Genomic DNA, 16920 nt, shown 5'->3' on the forward strand with positions numbered 1-16920 from the left:
GTTTGAATCCCAGCACACACATGGCAGCTAACAACTGTCCATAACTCTAGTTCCAGGGGATCTGATGGCCTCTTCTGTCTTCCGTGGGCATTGCACGACACAGGTGCACTTACCTACATGCAGGCAATATACTCATACACATAAAAGAAAAATTAAAAAAAAATAAGGTGGGGAGCTATTGAGGAAGACACTTGACATTGACTTCAGTCTTGTGTGCAAACATACATACACACACTCCCACACACAGACATGTAACACGCACAGGTATCAAAAAGAAAAGGAATGGGCAGAGTCTGACCTACCCAAGTTCAGGTACAGGGCAAGTCTGCCCTTCTGGAGCTCCAGGGTGATATGGTCTCCACGTTGCCCTTCTCCATGGAACAGGACACCATCTCCTTGCATGCTCTTGAACTTCAGGGAGATCACGTCTTTTAGAGTGCTCATCATTTTCTGATTGAACCTGTAGAGAAGTGAACTCCGGCCATCGAAGTCAGCAACATCGGATTCTGGGCGGAGAGAGAAGAGGTAAAGGAACATGAGTGCATTTCCTCAAAGCTGCTATTCCCGTTTCCCCTCTTGTTTCCTCCATTGCACAAAAGTATTCTTGAAATTTGGAAGATCCCTCTCAACAGGAGACCTATGTAACCTAAGAAGACCCAGAGGAATCATTCATTTATAAGTAGCCCTCATACACTTGAACCATGGGCAGCTGATCACCAGACAGAGGTAAAAACTCTCCTTAGTGAGGTGCCATCCTGTGCTTGAGGGGATAGGATGATAATACCATAAGTACCTGTATCAGGCTTTTCTTGGTCTGAAGCCTGGCTTATAATAACCTCTTATGATTTGTTCTTGATAATTTGCTTCTGACATTTAGAACCATTTGATCTCTTGGTCTTAACAACCATCTCTCCAGCCCCAGACCTTGAACTCATTTTCCTCCTGCCTCCATTTCCTGAGTGTTGGGATTACATGACTGTACCATGCCTGGTTTTATACAGTGCTTTGAATTAAATGCAGAGCCTTATGTGGGGTACACAAGCTCTCTCTACTGATTGAGCTACATCCCTAGTCCTCTACCACATTTTTTGAGACAGGGTCTTTCACTGATCCTGGATCTCACCATGTCTGCTAGACTGAACAGACAGTGAGTTCCAGGGATCCTCCTGCTACCACGTCCCCAGTGTGGGGATCAGAGAATCATGTCACTGAGCCACAATTTTTACTTTGGTGTTAAGTATCTGAATTCTGGTAGTCATGTTTGCATGGCAAACACTTTATCAACTGAGCAATCTCCACAGCTACTAGGCTGCATTATTGTAGGTTACTTTCACATTCTTTTGCTAATTTTATTATAAAAATTTGGATTGCAAAATATTATTACTTTTATAATAGAAAAATGTAAGGCTATTTAATTATAAGTTGGAAGCAATTCATCATAAACCATCATAGTGGGGTGAAGAAGAGGTGAAAGACTGTGTGGACAGGGTGGGATTATTCTTATTTGAAATCCAGCAGCAAAGAATTTTCAGAATTTACTAAGCAATTAAAATTCTCAGCTTGAGCATACATTATAATAAATTAAGTATTTTTCCTGATCAAGGATATAGAATTATCCTTAATAAATGAAAATTTTAAATCAGAAGAAATACCATGCCCTCTGTAATTACTTTAAAAGTATAATGTCATAATCTATTCTTACTGTATAAAGTAATTCTAACCAAAAGGCCTCTGAAATTCCAGACAGTAGAAAGGAACTGCCTAGAGGCAGAGAGGTTTTCACAAACTCTTATTTTCTTTGGAACCTTCCCACCCCAGTCTGGTGTCTTCATCTGTTGTCTGACTTGGCTTCACTCCAAACTAGTGGAGCCCATGGCAGTTCACTACCCTTATCATGGGCGAATAGAGTACAGGAGTTATAGCGGTCAGCTTTGCGACTTTATCTCTTTAAGACACAGATAATTGTGTCCATTAGTAAAAGGTACTTCAGGACTGAGGAGATGGCTCACTGGGTAAAAGGGCATGCTGTGTACAGAACAACCTGAGTTCAGATCCCCGCATCCCTATAAAAATCTAGGAGTACCTGTAATCCCAGAGCTAGGAAAGCAGAGACAGGAGGATTCCTGAGCTCCCTGGCCAGCCAGTCTAAGCTAAACTGGCAAGCTCCAGGCTGGGTGAGAGACCCTGTCTCATAAAATAAGGTGGACATGGGGCTGGAGAGTTGGCTCAGTGGTTAGGAGTATGTACTGTTCTTGCAGAAAACCTGAGTTCAGTTCCCAGAACCCACATTTGAAAGCTCACAACCATCTGTAACACCATCTCCAGGTAATCCATCACCCTCTTCTGGACTCCAGTCACCTTCACTCACACAGACATGTACAGATACACATAATTAAAATTAAACATGAAAAATAAATACAGTGGACAACTGAGAAAGACATCTGATATCTACCTCTGACCTCCTCACAAAGGCACACACATGTAAGGGCATGTACCCATGTGCATGCACACATACACACAAACATGTTAGCATACACGCAAACAAAAATTATTGAGGGAGTCTGAGGGGAGTTGAAGGGAAAAGATAAAGGATAGTTATGGTTAATAATACGTTGCACACATGCATTAAATTCGCAAAGAATAAATAAACAAGCAAATAAATACATGAATAATCTATTAAGTAATTGTGCTAAGACAAATAAATTGCTAATGGTACCGTCCATACCATCTTACCAGACACAATGTTTGTGTGTGTGTTTGGGTTACCTAGAAGGGTTTTGAGTTCATAACCTATCACTCTAGTAGAGGTCCCTCCTCCACCTTTCACTGAAATGATGGGGTTTCACTCTGAGTCCATAGTTTGCTGCTCAGTGTATGTTAAGGTGAGCCCAAGCATCCTAATCTCCCATGTTTCAGCTTCTCAGGTGCTACTAAAATGCTCCACGTGTGCAGATGTGCACATTGCATGTTCCTGTTCTCTTCTGATTGCTTGCACTCTGCCACTGCCCAAGTCTCCACAGCAGCAATGGAGCTTTACAGACCAGTGGCGTATACAACAGCCACCCATCGACACTGGGAAAGGCAAATGCAGGGTGAATCCACACACAGTGGAGACTGACCTGGTTCAGAGGGGAAGACCCAGATTCAGAGGAAGCAGCTATGCTGGTCTTGAATGATGCACGTAGGAAGAGGAAGAGATGCCCCAGTGTCTCAGGGAGGGGGAAGAACAAAGAAGGTGTGGTTCTTGTCAGGACCAGGATTGCAGGAGGTTTACGTGGTCAGACCCCGGGATAGGCAGCAAAAACTCTGCTTCCTACAGGCTGAGACACACACCTCAAGGGGTGACATTTAAAGCAGGAACTGAAACAAATCTACATTTATTCACAGACGTACCCATCCTACTCACAAGGGAAAACGTCGTGTTTGAACTCTGCATTCCTGTACTGTTTGGAACACTGCTCCACTAGGCTCACTGTACTATATGACCATCACTTCTAACAACTGGTGCATTAAACCTCTCACCCATATCATCCTGTTAAAAATGCAGGTCTGAGCTCAGAGGGCTCTTGATTCTAGGCTCTTGTGTTCTGGGACAAAGGATTGCACCAGGATGGAAATAGAAATAGAGATAGTTTGTTAACAAAGGAAAAACACTCCAGAGAATAGGAGTCTGTTAGTGAGCTGAAGTAAAAGCATGTGTTCAAAAGCACAGGGCCAGGAAGTCCAGGACCCTTAAGACTTTTACATAGCACCCCTATCCCACCTCTCTCCTTTTGCACACATGCTCTATTCTTAAGATGAAGCCCAAGTAGGAAAGGTTGCTAGTCTTCCTTCGTCAACTGGTTTCTTTCACATGTTAATCTTGATGCTGTTTCTCTAGTCCCCACTCTGCAGCCACAATACTATATTGGAAACCTGAGAATTTTACATTCTGAGTAGAGTCTGTGTGTTTCATGGGGAAACAAGAACCAAGAATGCTTTTGCTTTCTGGAACAAAAAGGAAACTAAAGGGAGAAGGCTGTCCGAGTGTCTGAATGGGTCAAGTATATAAAAAAAAAATCAGACTTTCCCTTCTTTATAAAATTGTACATAACAATATGCTTGTTAAAAATCCATATATGTATATAATAAACAATTTTACCATTATTTCCCACATCCCACTTTATTTTATTAGAGTTTTGTTTTCTGTTTTTAAATTTTATTTTATATGTATATGTGTGTGTACCATGGCACATGTGTAGAGGTTAAAGGATAACATGTGAAAGTCAGTTTTCCCTTTCCATGTGAGTCTTGTACTTTTACCTGCTAAGCAATCTCCTGGCCGTTATTTTATAATCATATGGGATTTCAATTGGCCACTGGAATCCCTTTGAAGCCTGAGTTTGCCCATCAAGCTTTGGATTCTAGAACTTTCCTTTCTCCAGTAGCTTTACTATCTTTCTTCCATTACCACCCTTCACAATGTTGATGACCTACATTCTATTTTCTTAACTCTCTGACTGGTCTAGGGACTTGAATGTTGGTCTCGGTGACATGTGTCAACTCTAAGGAAACAGATCTCCATGTTGTCCATGACCTCTAAAAATAACTGAGCTCCCAGTAGAAGAAAACACATATAACTCTTCCAATTTGGTTTTGCAGTTTACTAGATAGATGCTTGAAGTGGAGTTCTTGACTTTCACAAGGTCCAGTTCTAGCTATATGGCTTATAGAAGCCTACTTGTGAGAATTATAGACTCACAACAGAAAAGAAATGTTGCTGAATCTCACTCATGTCATTATTAATCCAGGAGAATCACTCAGGGAAGAGATTTCAAGTGTGAGATAAAGAGGGTTTAAAAACTAGGGTATGAGATGATTTGGAGCTCCAACCTAAGAGTCCCTAGGACCCTGGCTTCTTAGCTCTCAGATTTCCTCAGGTCACAGGGATCCTATCCCATCCTAGAACTGCACGCACTTTGTTTCGGCAGAGTGAGTCAATTCTTGCCGTCCCAACTCTCAGTCAGCCTGGGTCTCTATGATCCTCACCTGCCCCAGACTTACGGTCTGGAACTCCATCCCTGAGACCTCCCTGTGCACAACATCTGAACTATGTTCATCCTAGACCTATGAACTCCCACCCTAACCAACCAGCTAACCTGCTCATGTAGAAGTTCCATTCCAACCCGTTGATACAGGAAGACCTGCTGTAGTCAGTCCTAAAATGGAAACTCAAGAGTTGAACCTACATCTAGCTGAACTGAGACCATTTCTTTCACCTGAACTGTACATAAAACATAGTGTTCCCCAAAACTGAACACCAAGCACTACACAGCTGGGCTGAGCTGGTTCCTTGAAAAAGATTAACAAAATTGACAAACCTTTAGCCAAATTAACCAAAAGAGAGAGAGAGAGAGAGAGAGAGAGAGAGAGAGAGTACAAATAAGCAATTTAGTGATGAAAAGAGAAACATTACAACAGACCGAGAAGAAATTCACAAAATCTTAAGGACATATTTTAAAATTCATATTCCAATAAACTAGAAATGGATAAATTTCTACATAATGTACAGCCTACCAAACTTAAATCAAAATGACATAAATAATCTAAACAGACCCATAGCAACCAATCAGATAGCTGGAGTAATTAAAAATCTCCCAACTAAAGAGAAGCCAGGACCAGGTGGATATAGCACAGAATTCTACCAATCCTTCAAAGAATTATGAATAATACTACTCAAATTATTCTTCAAAATATAAAATGAAGGAACACTCCTAAATTCCTTCTATGAAGCCAGTATAACTCTAATACCAAAATCAGCCAATGACCCAACAACAAAAAAAAATTGTAGACTAATCTCTATGACGAACCTAGATGCAAAAATTCTCAATAAAGTGCTTGCAAACTGAATTGAAGAACACATATAAAACTTTATCCACCATGATCAAGTTGGCTTCATCCCAAAGATGCAAGGGTGCTTCAATATTTTCAAGTTAATAAATATAATCCAAGGACAGAAACTACATGATCATCCCATTAGATGCATAACAAAATCCAGCACCCATTTATGATTAAAGTCATAGAGAACCTAGGCAAACAAGGGACATATCTCAACATAATAAAATCAATATACCACAAGCCCACTGCAAATATCAGCTACATGGAGAAAAACTGAAAGCATTCCCTAAAACTCAGGAACATGTCAAGGATGTCTACTCTCTCCATTTCTGTCCAATATAGTACTTGAAGTCTCAGCTGAACAATAAGACAAAGGAGATGAAGCAGATACAAATTGGAGAGGAAAAATTCAAAGTATCTTTATTTGTAGACAATATAATTCTATACATAAAAAAAACACTAAAGACTCTACCAGGAAACACCTAGAGACTATAAATATATTCATCAAAGTAACACGATATAAAATCAACACCCTCAAATTACTAGCCTTCCTATACACCACCAACATACATACCAAGAAAGAAATCTGGGAAATGATCCCATTCATGATAGCCTTAAAATCCATGAAATACCTTGAAATAATTCTAACAAAGGAAGTGAAAGACATGTACAATAAAAACTTTAAGACATTGAAGAAATAAAGACAGAAAGAGAGAGAGAGAAAGAAAGAAAGAATGAATGAATGAAAGAAAGAAAGGAAAAGTAAGTTAGTTGAAGAAGACAGAAGATGGAAAGACCTCTCATGCTCATGGATCGGTAGAATTAATATTGTGAATATTGTGAAAATAACCATCCCACCAAAAGAAATCTTCAAATTCATTGTAAATACCCAATGAAATTCCAAGCCAGATCTTCACAGAAATTGAAGAAAGAATTTCAAATTTAATATGGAAATACTCTAGAATAACCAATATGATCCTCTGCAATGAAAGAAATACTAGAGGCATTACAATCCCTGGTCTCAAATTATACACAGAGCTATATAGCAATAAAAACAGCTTGTTACTGGAATTAAAAACAGACAAATTGAGCCAGGCATGGTGGCGCATGCCCTTAATCCCAGCACTTGGGAGGCAGAGGCAGGCAGATCTCTGTGAGTTCAAGGACAACCTGCTCTACATAGTGAGTTCCAGGACAGCTGGGGCTACAGGGAGACCTTATCTCAAAGACTAAAAAACAAAAACAAACAAATTGAAATAGAACTGAGGACCCAGATTTAAATCCATGTACTTACAAACACCTGATTTTTGATAAAAGAGCCAAAAATACACACTGGAAGAAAGACAGCATGTTCAACAAATGGTTCTGTTCAAACCAGAATCAGGGCTTGTAGAGGAATGGAACTAAATCTCTTTCTCTTACCATGCACAAAACTCAATTCCAAATGGATCAAGGACCTCAACCTAAGACCTAATACCCCAAAAAGATAACAAAGTAGGGAATGTACGAGAACCTATAGGCACAGAAAAGGACTTTCTGAACAGGGTTCCTGTAGGGCAGGCATTAGGTCCAACAATTGATGAATGGGACCTCATGAAACTAAAAAGCTTCTGTACATCATGTCCCAGAGAGAGGGAGTAGTGTTTGCCATCTTGGACAGCAGCCAGGAGGTCACAGAGTCTCTTCCTCAATGGAAGACGGAGCCCATTCATGCCCACACTTCTGTGAGTAACCCCTCCCCCATTGATCTGTTGTAAGGGAAACCAGATTAAAACCACTTTTATATTCATTGTATGCCTCTCAGAATGGCAAAGATCCAAAAATCAAATAAGGATGAATACTGGTTGTATTAGTTTGCTTCTCTAGTGCTGTGATGAAAACACTGGCCAAAATTGGGGCAGGGGGGTGGGGGGGGCGAGAAAAGGGTATATGCGGCTTATAGCACAGTTTGTCATCAAGTCAGAAACTTAGGGCAGAAATCTGGAACACAGACCATGGAGGAATGTTGCTTGCTGGCTTGCTTCTTTGGCTGGTGCTCAGTCTACTTTATTATACAATACAGGATCCACCTAGGGGTAGAACCATCCACAGTAGGCTGGGCTCATCCACATCACTCAATGATCAAGAAAATGCCCCAAAGACAAGGCCACAGGCCAATCCAATGGAGACACTTCTTCAGTAGAGGCTCCCTCTAAACAGGCATGTCAGGTTGACAATTAAAGCTATCTAGCACACTGCTGGTAAAAGTGTAAACTGATGCAGCCACTATGGAAATCAGTGTGGATATTCCTCAAAAACCTCAAAATTGATCTACCATATGACCCAGCCATACCCAAGCCATACTCTTGGGCATATACCAAATGTCTCTATACTCTACCACAGAAATACCTGTGCATACATGTTCAGTGCTGCCCTTTTCATAATAGGCATAAACTGGAAACAACCTAGATGTCCATCAAATGATGAACGGATAATGAAGGTGTGGTGCATATACACAATGGAAAACTCTTACAAAGGAAAATCATGAAAATTTCAAGTAAATGAATGGAAATGGATCCAGTCATCCTAGTAAGGTAACCTTGACTCTGAAAGACAAATGTCACATGGTCTCTCTCATAGCTGAATGGTAGATTTGAAATCTTAGATAGGCAAATTTCAATTTGAAAATTCAGAGAAGTCAAGAAACTGTGAAATGACCATGACTGGAGAAGGAGGCTTCCTGGGATGGATGGTAGAATGCAGTGATATGAAAGGGGAAAGGACATTAGATTAGAAAGGGTTAAATATGGAGGAGAGTGGGAGGGCAGGGAAGAGGAGGGAGTAAGTGGAGGGATAACTAATACTAAAGGCCTTCACAAAAAAGCCATATGGAAACCTACCACTATTGCAGCTTCTTAAATTATATACATATGTATAATAAAAAGAGATTAAATGGAGTTATTCTATACTTGTGGGCATTGCCCTTTCTAGATTTAATGGGATAATGAAAAAAAGTAAAAAACAAAAACCTCAATTTCAGGAATGAACTCCCTTTCCAGAAGCTGTTGGCCAGAGTCCCAAAGGCCTTCAAACCATATTGATCATTGCCTCTCCTCTGCTCTTTGTTACCCACCAGAACTGGATGGCAAGGCCCTATTGCTGAAGACACCACATATGTCAGATGTAGAATAAACAAGGAGAAATCAACCTGGTGCTGACTTTAGAGCCTCATGTCTCCTGGCTACAGCTCATAATCCTGGAAGGTGCTATGTAAGCTACTGGAAGGAAAAAAAAAATAATCATTAATCTTACCAACTGTGAATTCTATGACTGAAAATAACAACTGCCCTGACAAGATATGCCCTCTGGGGCAATAGTGGCACAAATATTATGGAAGTAAGCAACCATTCTTTAATTGGATTTAAAATCTGCTTCCTTGAATAGATCCCATGCCTGACATTCATATCAGGCTTAAGAACCTGAAGCTAAACAGGTCATAGGACATAGGGGAGAACTTAATACTAGTTTTCTGCTAAATAGTTATCACATTAAACTGATCTAATGACTTATTATATCCATAGATTAATTAATCTTATGACTTTTCACCAGATAAATTTTCTTATGCAACAGATAGCGATTAACACAGAAACATACAGCTGGCCAACATTCAGAGAACAAGAGTCATAGAGTGCTTATCCCTGTATAGGACCTTCTGTCCCCCAAGGCTCAGGAATCATTGCAGAAGAGGGGGCAGAAAGATTGTAAGGAACAGGACAGAAAGTGACCACAAGAGAGCAGAGTATTCTAAACAATTGGTCAGTTACTCATATGAGCTCACAGTAATGGTGACAGCATATACAAGTCCCATTCAAGCTCAAATCAGAAAAAAGAAATCTAGCATAGACATGAGGAAGGAAGAAGTTCCAACCCCACCTGTGGAAATTGTGGCAACAGAAATCTTTAGGGGGAGCAAAGACGGTCTCTTTGAAGCATGGGACTCTTGGTAGGTTAACCAGGCTCCAGTGGATAGATCCACACTGGAGGACATTTAGAGATACAAATTAGACTCTGTGGGCCTTTATACATATATTAGGGTACATTAAATTGGGTGGGGGCAGTAAATGGAGGGGAAGATGGGGAGGAGATCTAAATATCAAATTATATTTTATGACAATTTCAAAAAGTTATTTTTAAAAGTAGAAAAAAAAACAAAAACAAAAATAAAAATCACAACTTTGCTACATTAAGAAGTAAACAGACAAAAAACCCTGCAGTGTGACAGGGTAACTGACACATGTCTTTAATCCCAGCACTCTAGAGTCAGAAGCAGGTGGATTTCTGGGAGCTAGAGTTCAGCCTTGGCTACATAGTGAGCTCTAGGCCACCTGGGGCTACAGAGAGACTCTGTCTCAAAAAATAAAATAAACCTAGGGTATTGTCTTAGCTACTTTTCTGCTACAGTGATAAAACACCATGTCCAAAGGAATTTATAAGAAGAGTTTATTTGTGTTTACGGTCCCGGGTTCCGGAGGGATTAGAGTCCATCGTGGCTGGGAGGCTTGGTGAGGTTGCCGGGGCAGGACTGAAAACCTAAGTAGGCATAGGAAGCAGAGCAACTGGGAATATGGCTGGTGAGGCTTAAGAACTCTCTAAGCCTGTCCCTAGTGATGTGCTTCCTCCAGCAGGGCTATACCTTTTAAGACCTCCCAAATCAGCATGACCAACTGGGGACAAAATGTCCAAATGCTTTGAGCCTATGGAGGACATTCTCATTCAAACCACCACAGGCAAGAAGAAATTCTTTTGGAGTGCAGAAGGCACTAAATTTCAAAGTACTGAGGATAAGGGAATATGAATGCTCACTGGTAGATGGGACATCTATATAAACCTGCTCCCCATTGTCCCCAGGCTCAGGGACCATTACAGAAGAGGCAAGAGAAAGAACATAAGAAAGGGAGAATGTAGGAGCTGTGGAGAATGTCAGTGCTGTGAAATACTGTGTTGTGGATGTGACATGACTATGGCACACACATATGAACCCACAAATGCTGTGCATGACAGAATAGGACATGCTGCACAAGATCAAACCAGTTAAAAATTCCAGTATGCTGGCTACAGGGAGCACCTGTCTCAAAAAGACAAAAAAAAAATCCAGTATGCTACACTCTACAAGGATGGGACTCCTATATGGAACCTCACCCACCCATGGCTCAGGGACCATTGTGGAAGAGGAGGCAGAAAGATTCTAAGAGCCAGGGCTGCTTCACAAATGCTTGAGGTAGAGGTTTCCAGGCCAATGGAGGCTTGCTCATCGGTGCTTGCAGCAGAGGTGGCATCCAACTTGGGACCTATGTCATCTCAATTAAACAAGAGACCAAAGGAGAGGTGAGAAATAGGTGTCAGGTCAGCACTAGATCTAGAACTATTTGAGACTGGTTGCTTATGGGTGAGGGAGAGTATGCCTTACATAGGACCACTGGATGGTCTGACTAGACTCCAGTGGACACATTTACACTGAAGGACATTTGGATACAAATACTTGAATGAATGGGACTCAGCATGTATGGCAGAGTGCATGGGGTTCAGTGGGGGGGTGAGGTTTTGGGGGAAGGGGGTACGGATGTGAGTGGGAAATACTGTATGAAGTTTTAAAAGCTCAATAAAAAATTTTAAAAGTTAAAAAAAAATAAAGTCTTAAAAAATAAAAATTCCAGCATGGATAATGGAGTGGCTATAGAAGTCATATTTCCACCTAAGGACCTACTGTCTTTTTATTTTTGTTGGAAGAAGAGGCATTTTTCTTGGGAGGAAAGTAACCACTGGTAGGTTTCCAAAGGTCCAGTTGATAACCCCACACCCAGGCATGTATTGGCAGTGGATAAATAAAGGTAATTAAAAAGCAGGACATGGAGAGAAGGTTCAGCAGTTAAGAGCACTGGCTACTCTTGCAGAGGACATGGTTTTGATTGCCAGCACCCACAAGATTCCAACAAAGATCTATCACTCCAGTTCCAGGGAATCCAACACCTTCTTCTGGCCTCTGTGGGCACTGAACACTTGGTATATCTACATATATGCAGGAAAAGAGTCATACACATAAAATAAAAATAAAAAAATTTAAAAGAAGAAGACATGAAACTGGAAGAGAGAAATGCTGGGGAAGTCCTGGGAGGAATCACAGGGAGGAATGAGGGAAGGATACAACCAAGGTTCATTGCATGTATGTATGGATCTTTCAAAGAAAAAAAAATGGTTTTTTGGTCTTTTTGAGACAGGGTCTCCCTGTAGCCCCAGCTGGCCTGGAACTCACTATACAGACCAGACTGGTCTCAGACTTACAGAGATTCGCCTGTCTGCCTCCCTAGTGCTTGGATTAAAGTTGTGTGCCACCATGCCTGGCCCTAAGAAAAAAAATTTAATTACTAAAAATAAATGAATACATTTGCAAAGGAAAAAGGAATTCACATTGCATTGACTGGCATAAATTTAAACCCTCATCATCACTGCATGTGTCCATATCAATGAATTACTCTCATTACTTTGCTCCTCCGTTCAACTCTTTTACACTTCACCTGAAACATCGTCATGAACCATATCATGCCCCACTTTTACTAAATCTCTTCAATGAACTTCCATCACATGAAGAATTTTATTCCCTCTCAAAACCCCACCAGATAGATGGAGGCATCCATCTGCTGTCTCCCATCTTAACTGCAATTCCTCTCTTTAACCCAAAAGGTGATTTTAAGGTATACACATGTGCTTGTGCATGGGAATTTGTACTGAGTAATGTAGAGGGAGCACACACCCTGATTCCTGTAATTCTCTCATATATTGTGTGAGTGTGTGTGTGTGTGTGTGTGTGTGTGTGTATGTGTATGTGTGTCTGTGTGTGCATAAGCTCATTTAATCTATGGACTTTTGAGGTAGATACTATTCCTAATTTATACATAAGGAAATTGTGGCAGGAAGAGATGAAAATATGTAATTAGGAAGGGACAGAGTGGGAATTCAACTGTACCCAGTGTGATATCAGATTAGAGTACTGCAGGCACTTTCCCATGTATTCCCCTCAGCCTGTCATTCTTTCTTTCCCAGCTCCTAGGCCACCGTCCCAGCCCTTTCCCTAAGCAGTCCTTCCATTAATCTCCCTCAAATCATGCTGTCATACTCTTCATAATCCACCTTAAATCTGAATGAGACCCATGATATTTATCTCTAACATGTTGTGCCTTCAGTGGGGACTAGGGCTCATATGCAATGTCCATTGCCTTCATTCAGAATCTGGAGCTGGACTTGGAAGATTATACTGTCTTGAGATGCCTAAGATATAAGGTAGTATTGTGTATCAATTCCCTCTGAATTGAAATGTTCCATCCTGGAAGGAGGCTCACTAAGACTCAAGAAGTAAACCACTCACTAGTCTCAGGAAGTTCCTGAAACTTAGAAGATTCACAGAGCTCCTCCCCAAGATGACATAGCAATAAGAACCACTAAGAATAGGAGATTCGCCTATCTATCCAGTTGCCTGCAATTCCCTCAGAGATCTCCACAAATGCAACTTTGATCAATTATCGCTTATCCTGGCATGGGTTGTCTGGTCATGCATCTGCCTTTGAGTCATCCATGCTCATCCTGTAGGTAATTCCTCATCCATATTCCTGTAATAACAGCAGTAAGCTTGTTGGTTTCCCTAGTTGGACTTCGATTTCTTTGATCTGTTGTCAGTTTCCTGTCTGGAGTGATTACATGTTCACATAGCTCCAGGAAATACCATGATAAAACTCCTTGATTGTTTGCTGACCTTCTGCCACATCTGCTCCCCCACCCATAGGTGCTGGAAGTCCATCGACATTCACACTCCTAGAGCTACTTCCCTGTAGAGGCTGACTCCTGCTCAGCCACTGGAGGTGCAGTGCCTGCAGTATCTCTTATGCATGCCTACTTGCACCATAATTAGATGCTCCTTTCACTGAATGTGAACTCAGCCTGCTGGGACAGTGCAAGATTTGCTCCTAACACCATCACTTATCAACAGAAACACTTTGCTCATCCAAAGCAATGCAGCCAAATACTCTGGACATTTGCAATATTAATTAAGTCCCGCATGAATGCCACAGCCATTTCACAGATGGAGAAGCAGAAGTTCAGGAGAAATTTTGAAGGATTAAAAGTTCTATCCACTGAATTCTTAATCCCTTCTCCAGACAACAGAGAAATACTTAGAATCGCCTACTTCACTTGGATAAGGCAGATTTAAAGTGGAATAATAAGTACTTAGAATAATATGGATGCTGTTAATCAAGAAGAAATGCAGCATGCATGGAGTTTTCCTCATTGGATGCTATCATAGCACTCTATTCTGATTAGCTCATTTGGACTTTACTTTGCAGGTGGTAGTCTGCTTGTGGACATTAAAGTCTATATTCTGTTATTTGTTTTTTAAAAAAAAATCTTTGTATTTTCTTTAAAAATAAAAGATGGTGAAAAAATATAGCATGGTGGAAGCTGTGCTCAGGTTAGAGATGAGCTCTTTAAATTTTATTATTAGTGTATGTGTGTGTTTGTGTAGGGTGTGTGTGTGGGTTGTGTGTGTGTACTTGTGTGTGTGTGTGTGTGTGTGTGTGTGTGTGTGTACAGACATGAGCATGACATGGCATGCAGGTAGAGGACAACTTTCAGGAGTCAGTTCTCTCCTCCCATTTTCTCTGAAAGAGTCTCTCCTGTTGTTTCTGCTGCTGTGATATGTACTCCAGGTTAGGCCACCCATCAGCTTCCAGGAGCTTCTCCTGTCTCTGTCCCTCATCTCACCATAGGATTTCTGGCATTAGAGATGTATGCCACAACATCTGACTCCTAAGGTAGGTTTCAGAGATCAAATTCAGGTTGGTGGCTTGCATGGACAGTGTTTTTAATCCACTGAGCCCCAAGGTGAGTTCATATTAAGAACATCAAAATAATAACCAGCAAAACAAAATCTGACTTCTATAGTCTTTCTCAAAATTCCTGTGCAATTTATGGGGATATTTCTTTCCCTGAGTTAAGCAAACCATTCCAAGGAGATTAAAAGAAAAAGTATTAATTACCACATATTACTCCATTTAATAGGCTTAACAGTCTTGCTTGGTCTAGATTTTTCTTCCTTTGAAAAATAGGGAATTCAAGTCTCAGAAATACGTTCCTTGCCCAAAGGCATGCGTAAAATAATGAGTTGTTTGACATTGAAACCATAAAACTTGCCTCATTAAAGAATGGGGGTGTCTCATGCATTCCATGAGATTTAAAGAACTTTGTGAAATGAGAAAAAACACACCAAGTAGTGTCTGAGTGTGTGCGGATGAAATAAGATGTTAAATTAAAGGAAAGAGGATGGTCAGGATGACTCAATTCTTGCCACTTAAATCTGACTGCCTGAGTTCGATTCTTAGTACCCATGTAAAGGTGAATGGAGACAGCTGACTCCATAAAGTTGACCTCCATGCGTGTACTATGGCATGCTCATACCCCAACCATGCAACACACACACATACACACACACACACACACACACACATACCTCATAGGCTTCTATTTTAGACAGTACTGTGGTACCTTGCCTGTAGGCATGGTTTGGGGTCTGGAGGACACCTTCTGGGATTTCCACATTCTTATGCCCCACAACAAAAAAATGGAACAGAGACAGGTGGATGGTTGTAGAAATAGACAGTTTATTAAGAGAGCACTTTCAAGGGTGAAAGTGGCCCAGACAGCTGGGAAACATCAGAAGTTCCATGGCACTGAGTTATGAGATTTGTGAGCTTTTATGGGTCCCCAGGGGAGTACAGGCCGATTAGGTGAAGGTCAAGGGCAGCAGGGAGAAGCCAAGAGAGAAGCACAAGTTTTCTGCAAGGAATTGCTGTTTGTAGCCCTGTGCTGCAGCTGGGGAGGCGGTAAGTACAGGAGCTAGGACCTCCCTGTAGGACTATGCCATACAAACTCTGGGAATGTGTAAGGAATGAAATCTGATGGCTCATTTTCAAAATAAAAGTACCGTGAGACATCTTACCTCCAGCTACAGATGAACAGTAAATGCTGAGAGTCTACTTAGCTAGCTACTTCAACCCAAACTCTGTTGGTCTAACTACCCTGGCCACCCAAACTACATGTTTAGGGTACAAAATTACTAACCGCCAAGCTTAGCAATTGACCCGTGTGTGTGACAAGGTCATATGCCTGATAAGTGTTAAAATAAACAGGATGTAAACCATAAGGATGAGCCTATACAGAATTTTTGTTCAGATAAATACAAACATAAGTGGCAGAGAGAAAAGATGAGACCTAGATGGTACATAAGATTCTACTCTTCCGGGGTGGAGAGATGACTCAGTGGTTAAGAACATTGACTGCTCTTGCAGAGGGCCCAGGTTCAATCCCCAGTACCCACATGGTTGCCAGCAACTGTATGTAACTCCAGGTCCAGGGGATCCAATGCCCTCTGCTGAACTCCATGGGTATTGTACAACATGGGTGCACACACCTACATGCAGGCATTACACTCATACACATAAAATAAAAATAATAAATAAAATATATTTTTTTTTAAATTGGACCCTTCTAATTACTCAGTCAATGAAGGAAGGAAGCAGTCAGTGTTGGGTTCATGAAAATGGCTCTGTGCACTTCATCAGTGTGCTAGCCATTCTGGATTGAGGCTTGGCTTTGAAAAATCATATAACAAACTGCTTAGTTTTGCTACTCTGAGTCTCTACTGCTCTTATTATAAAGTTGGACCCACAGTTGGTGTGTCATGGAGTCTCCTCGGTGACTTAGATGTTCATGGAGTTTCAAGCACCACTAGACTGAAGCCTTGGGTGCCAGAGGCTATAAGGAACCTATAGATGGGAAGTAGTTCGTGTTTACTGATCTCAGAAATTATTACCTATAAAATCCTATGTTTCATTGTGATCTTGAGGTCAATAAATAGTTCTTAAAGTATTTGAAGTAGCAAAAAATACATGGTCATTTTTTGTTTTTTAGAGGGAGTTTTGGCTGCTTAGCAAATTCATTTGATTACTTACATAATCA

At 40.9% G+C, this 16920-nt stretch overlaps 1 protein-coding gene across 1 annotated transcript in view; it reads right to left on the minus strand.

Moving 5' to 3' along the window:
- LOC103732320 (contactin-associated protein like 5-1-like) overlaps window positions 1–16920 on the minus strand; it is a 219275-nt gene that overhangs the window by 184119 nt on the left and 18236 nt on the right. Inside the window, exon 2 of the mRNA XM_008830876.1 lies at window positions 303–506. Coding sequence (XP_008829098.1) covers window positions 303–506 — 204 coding nt within the window. The remainder of the gene's footprint in view (window positions 1–302; window positions 507–16920) is intronic.

The sequence above is a fragment of the Nannospalax galili genome, unplaced genomic scaffold (assembly GCF_000622305.1).
Source record: "Nannospalax galili isolate Female #2095 unplaced genomic scaffold, S.galili_v1.0 scaffold633, whole genome shotgun sequence".
Classification (NCBI taxonomy): Eukaryota; Metazoa; Chordata; class Mammalia; order Rodentia; family Spalacidae; genus Nannospalax; species Nannospalax galili.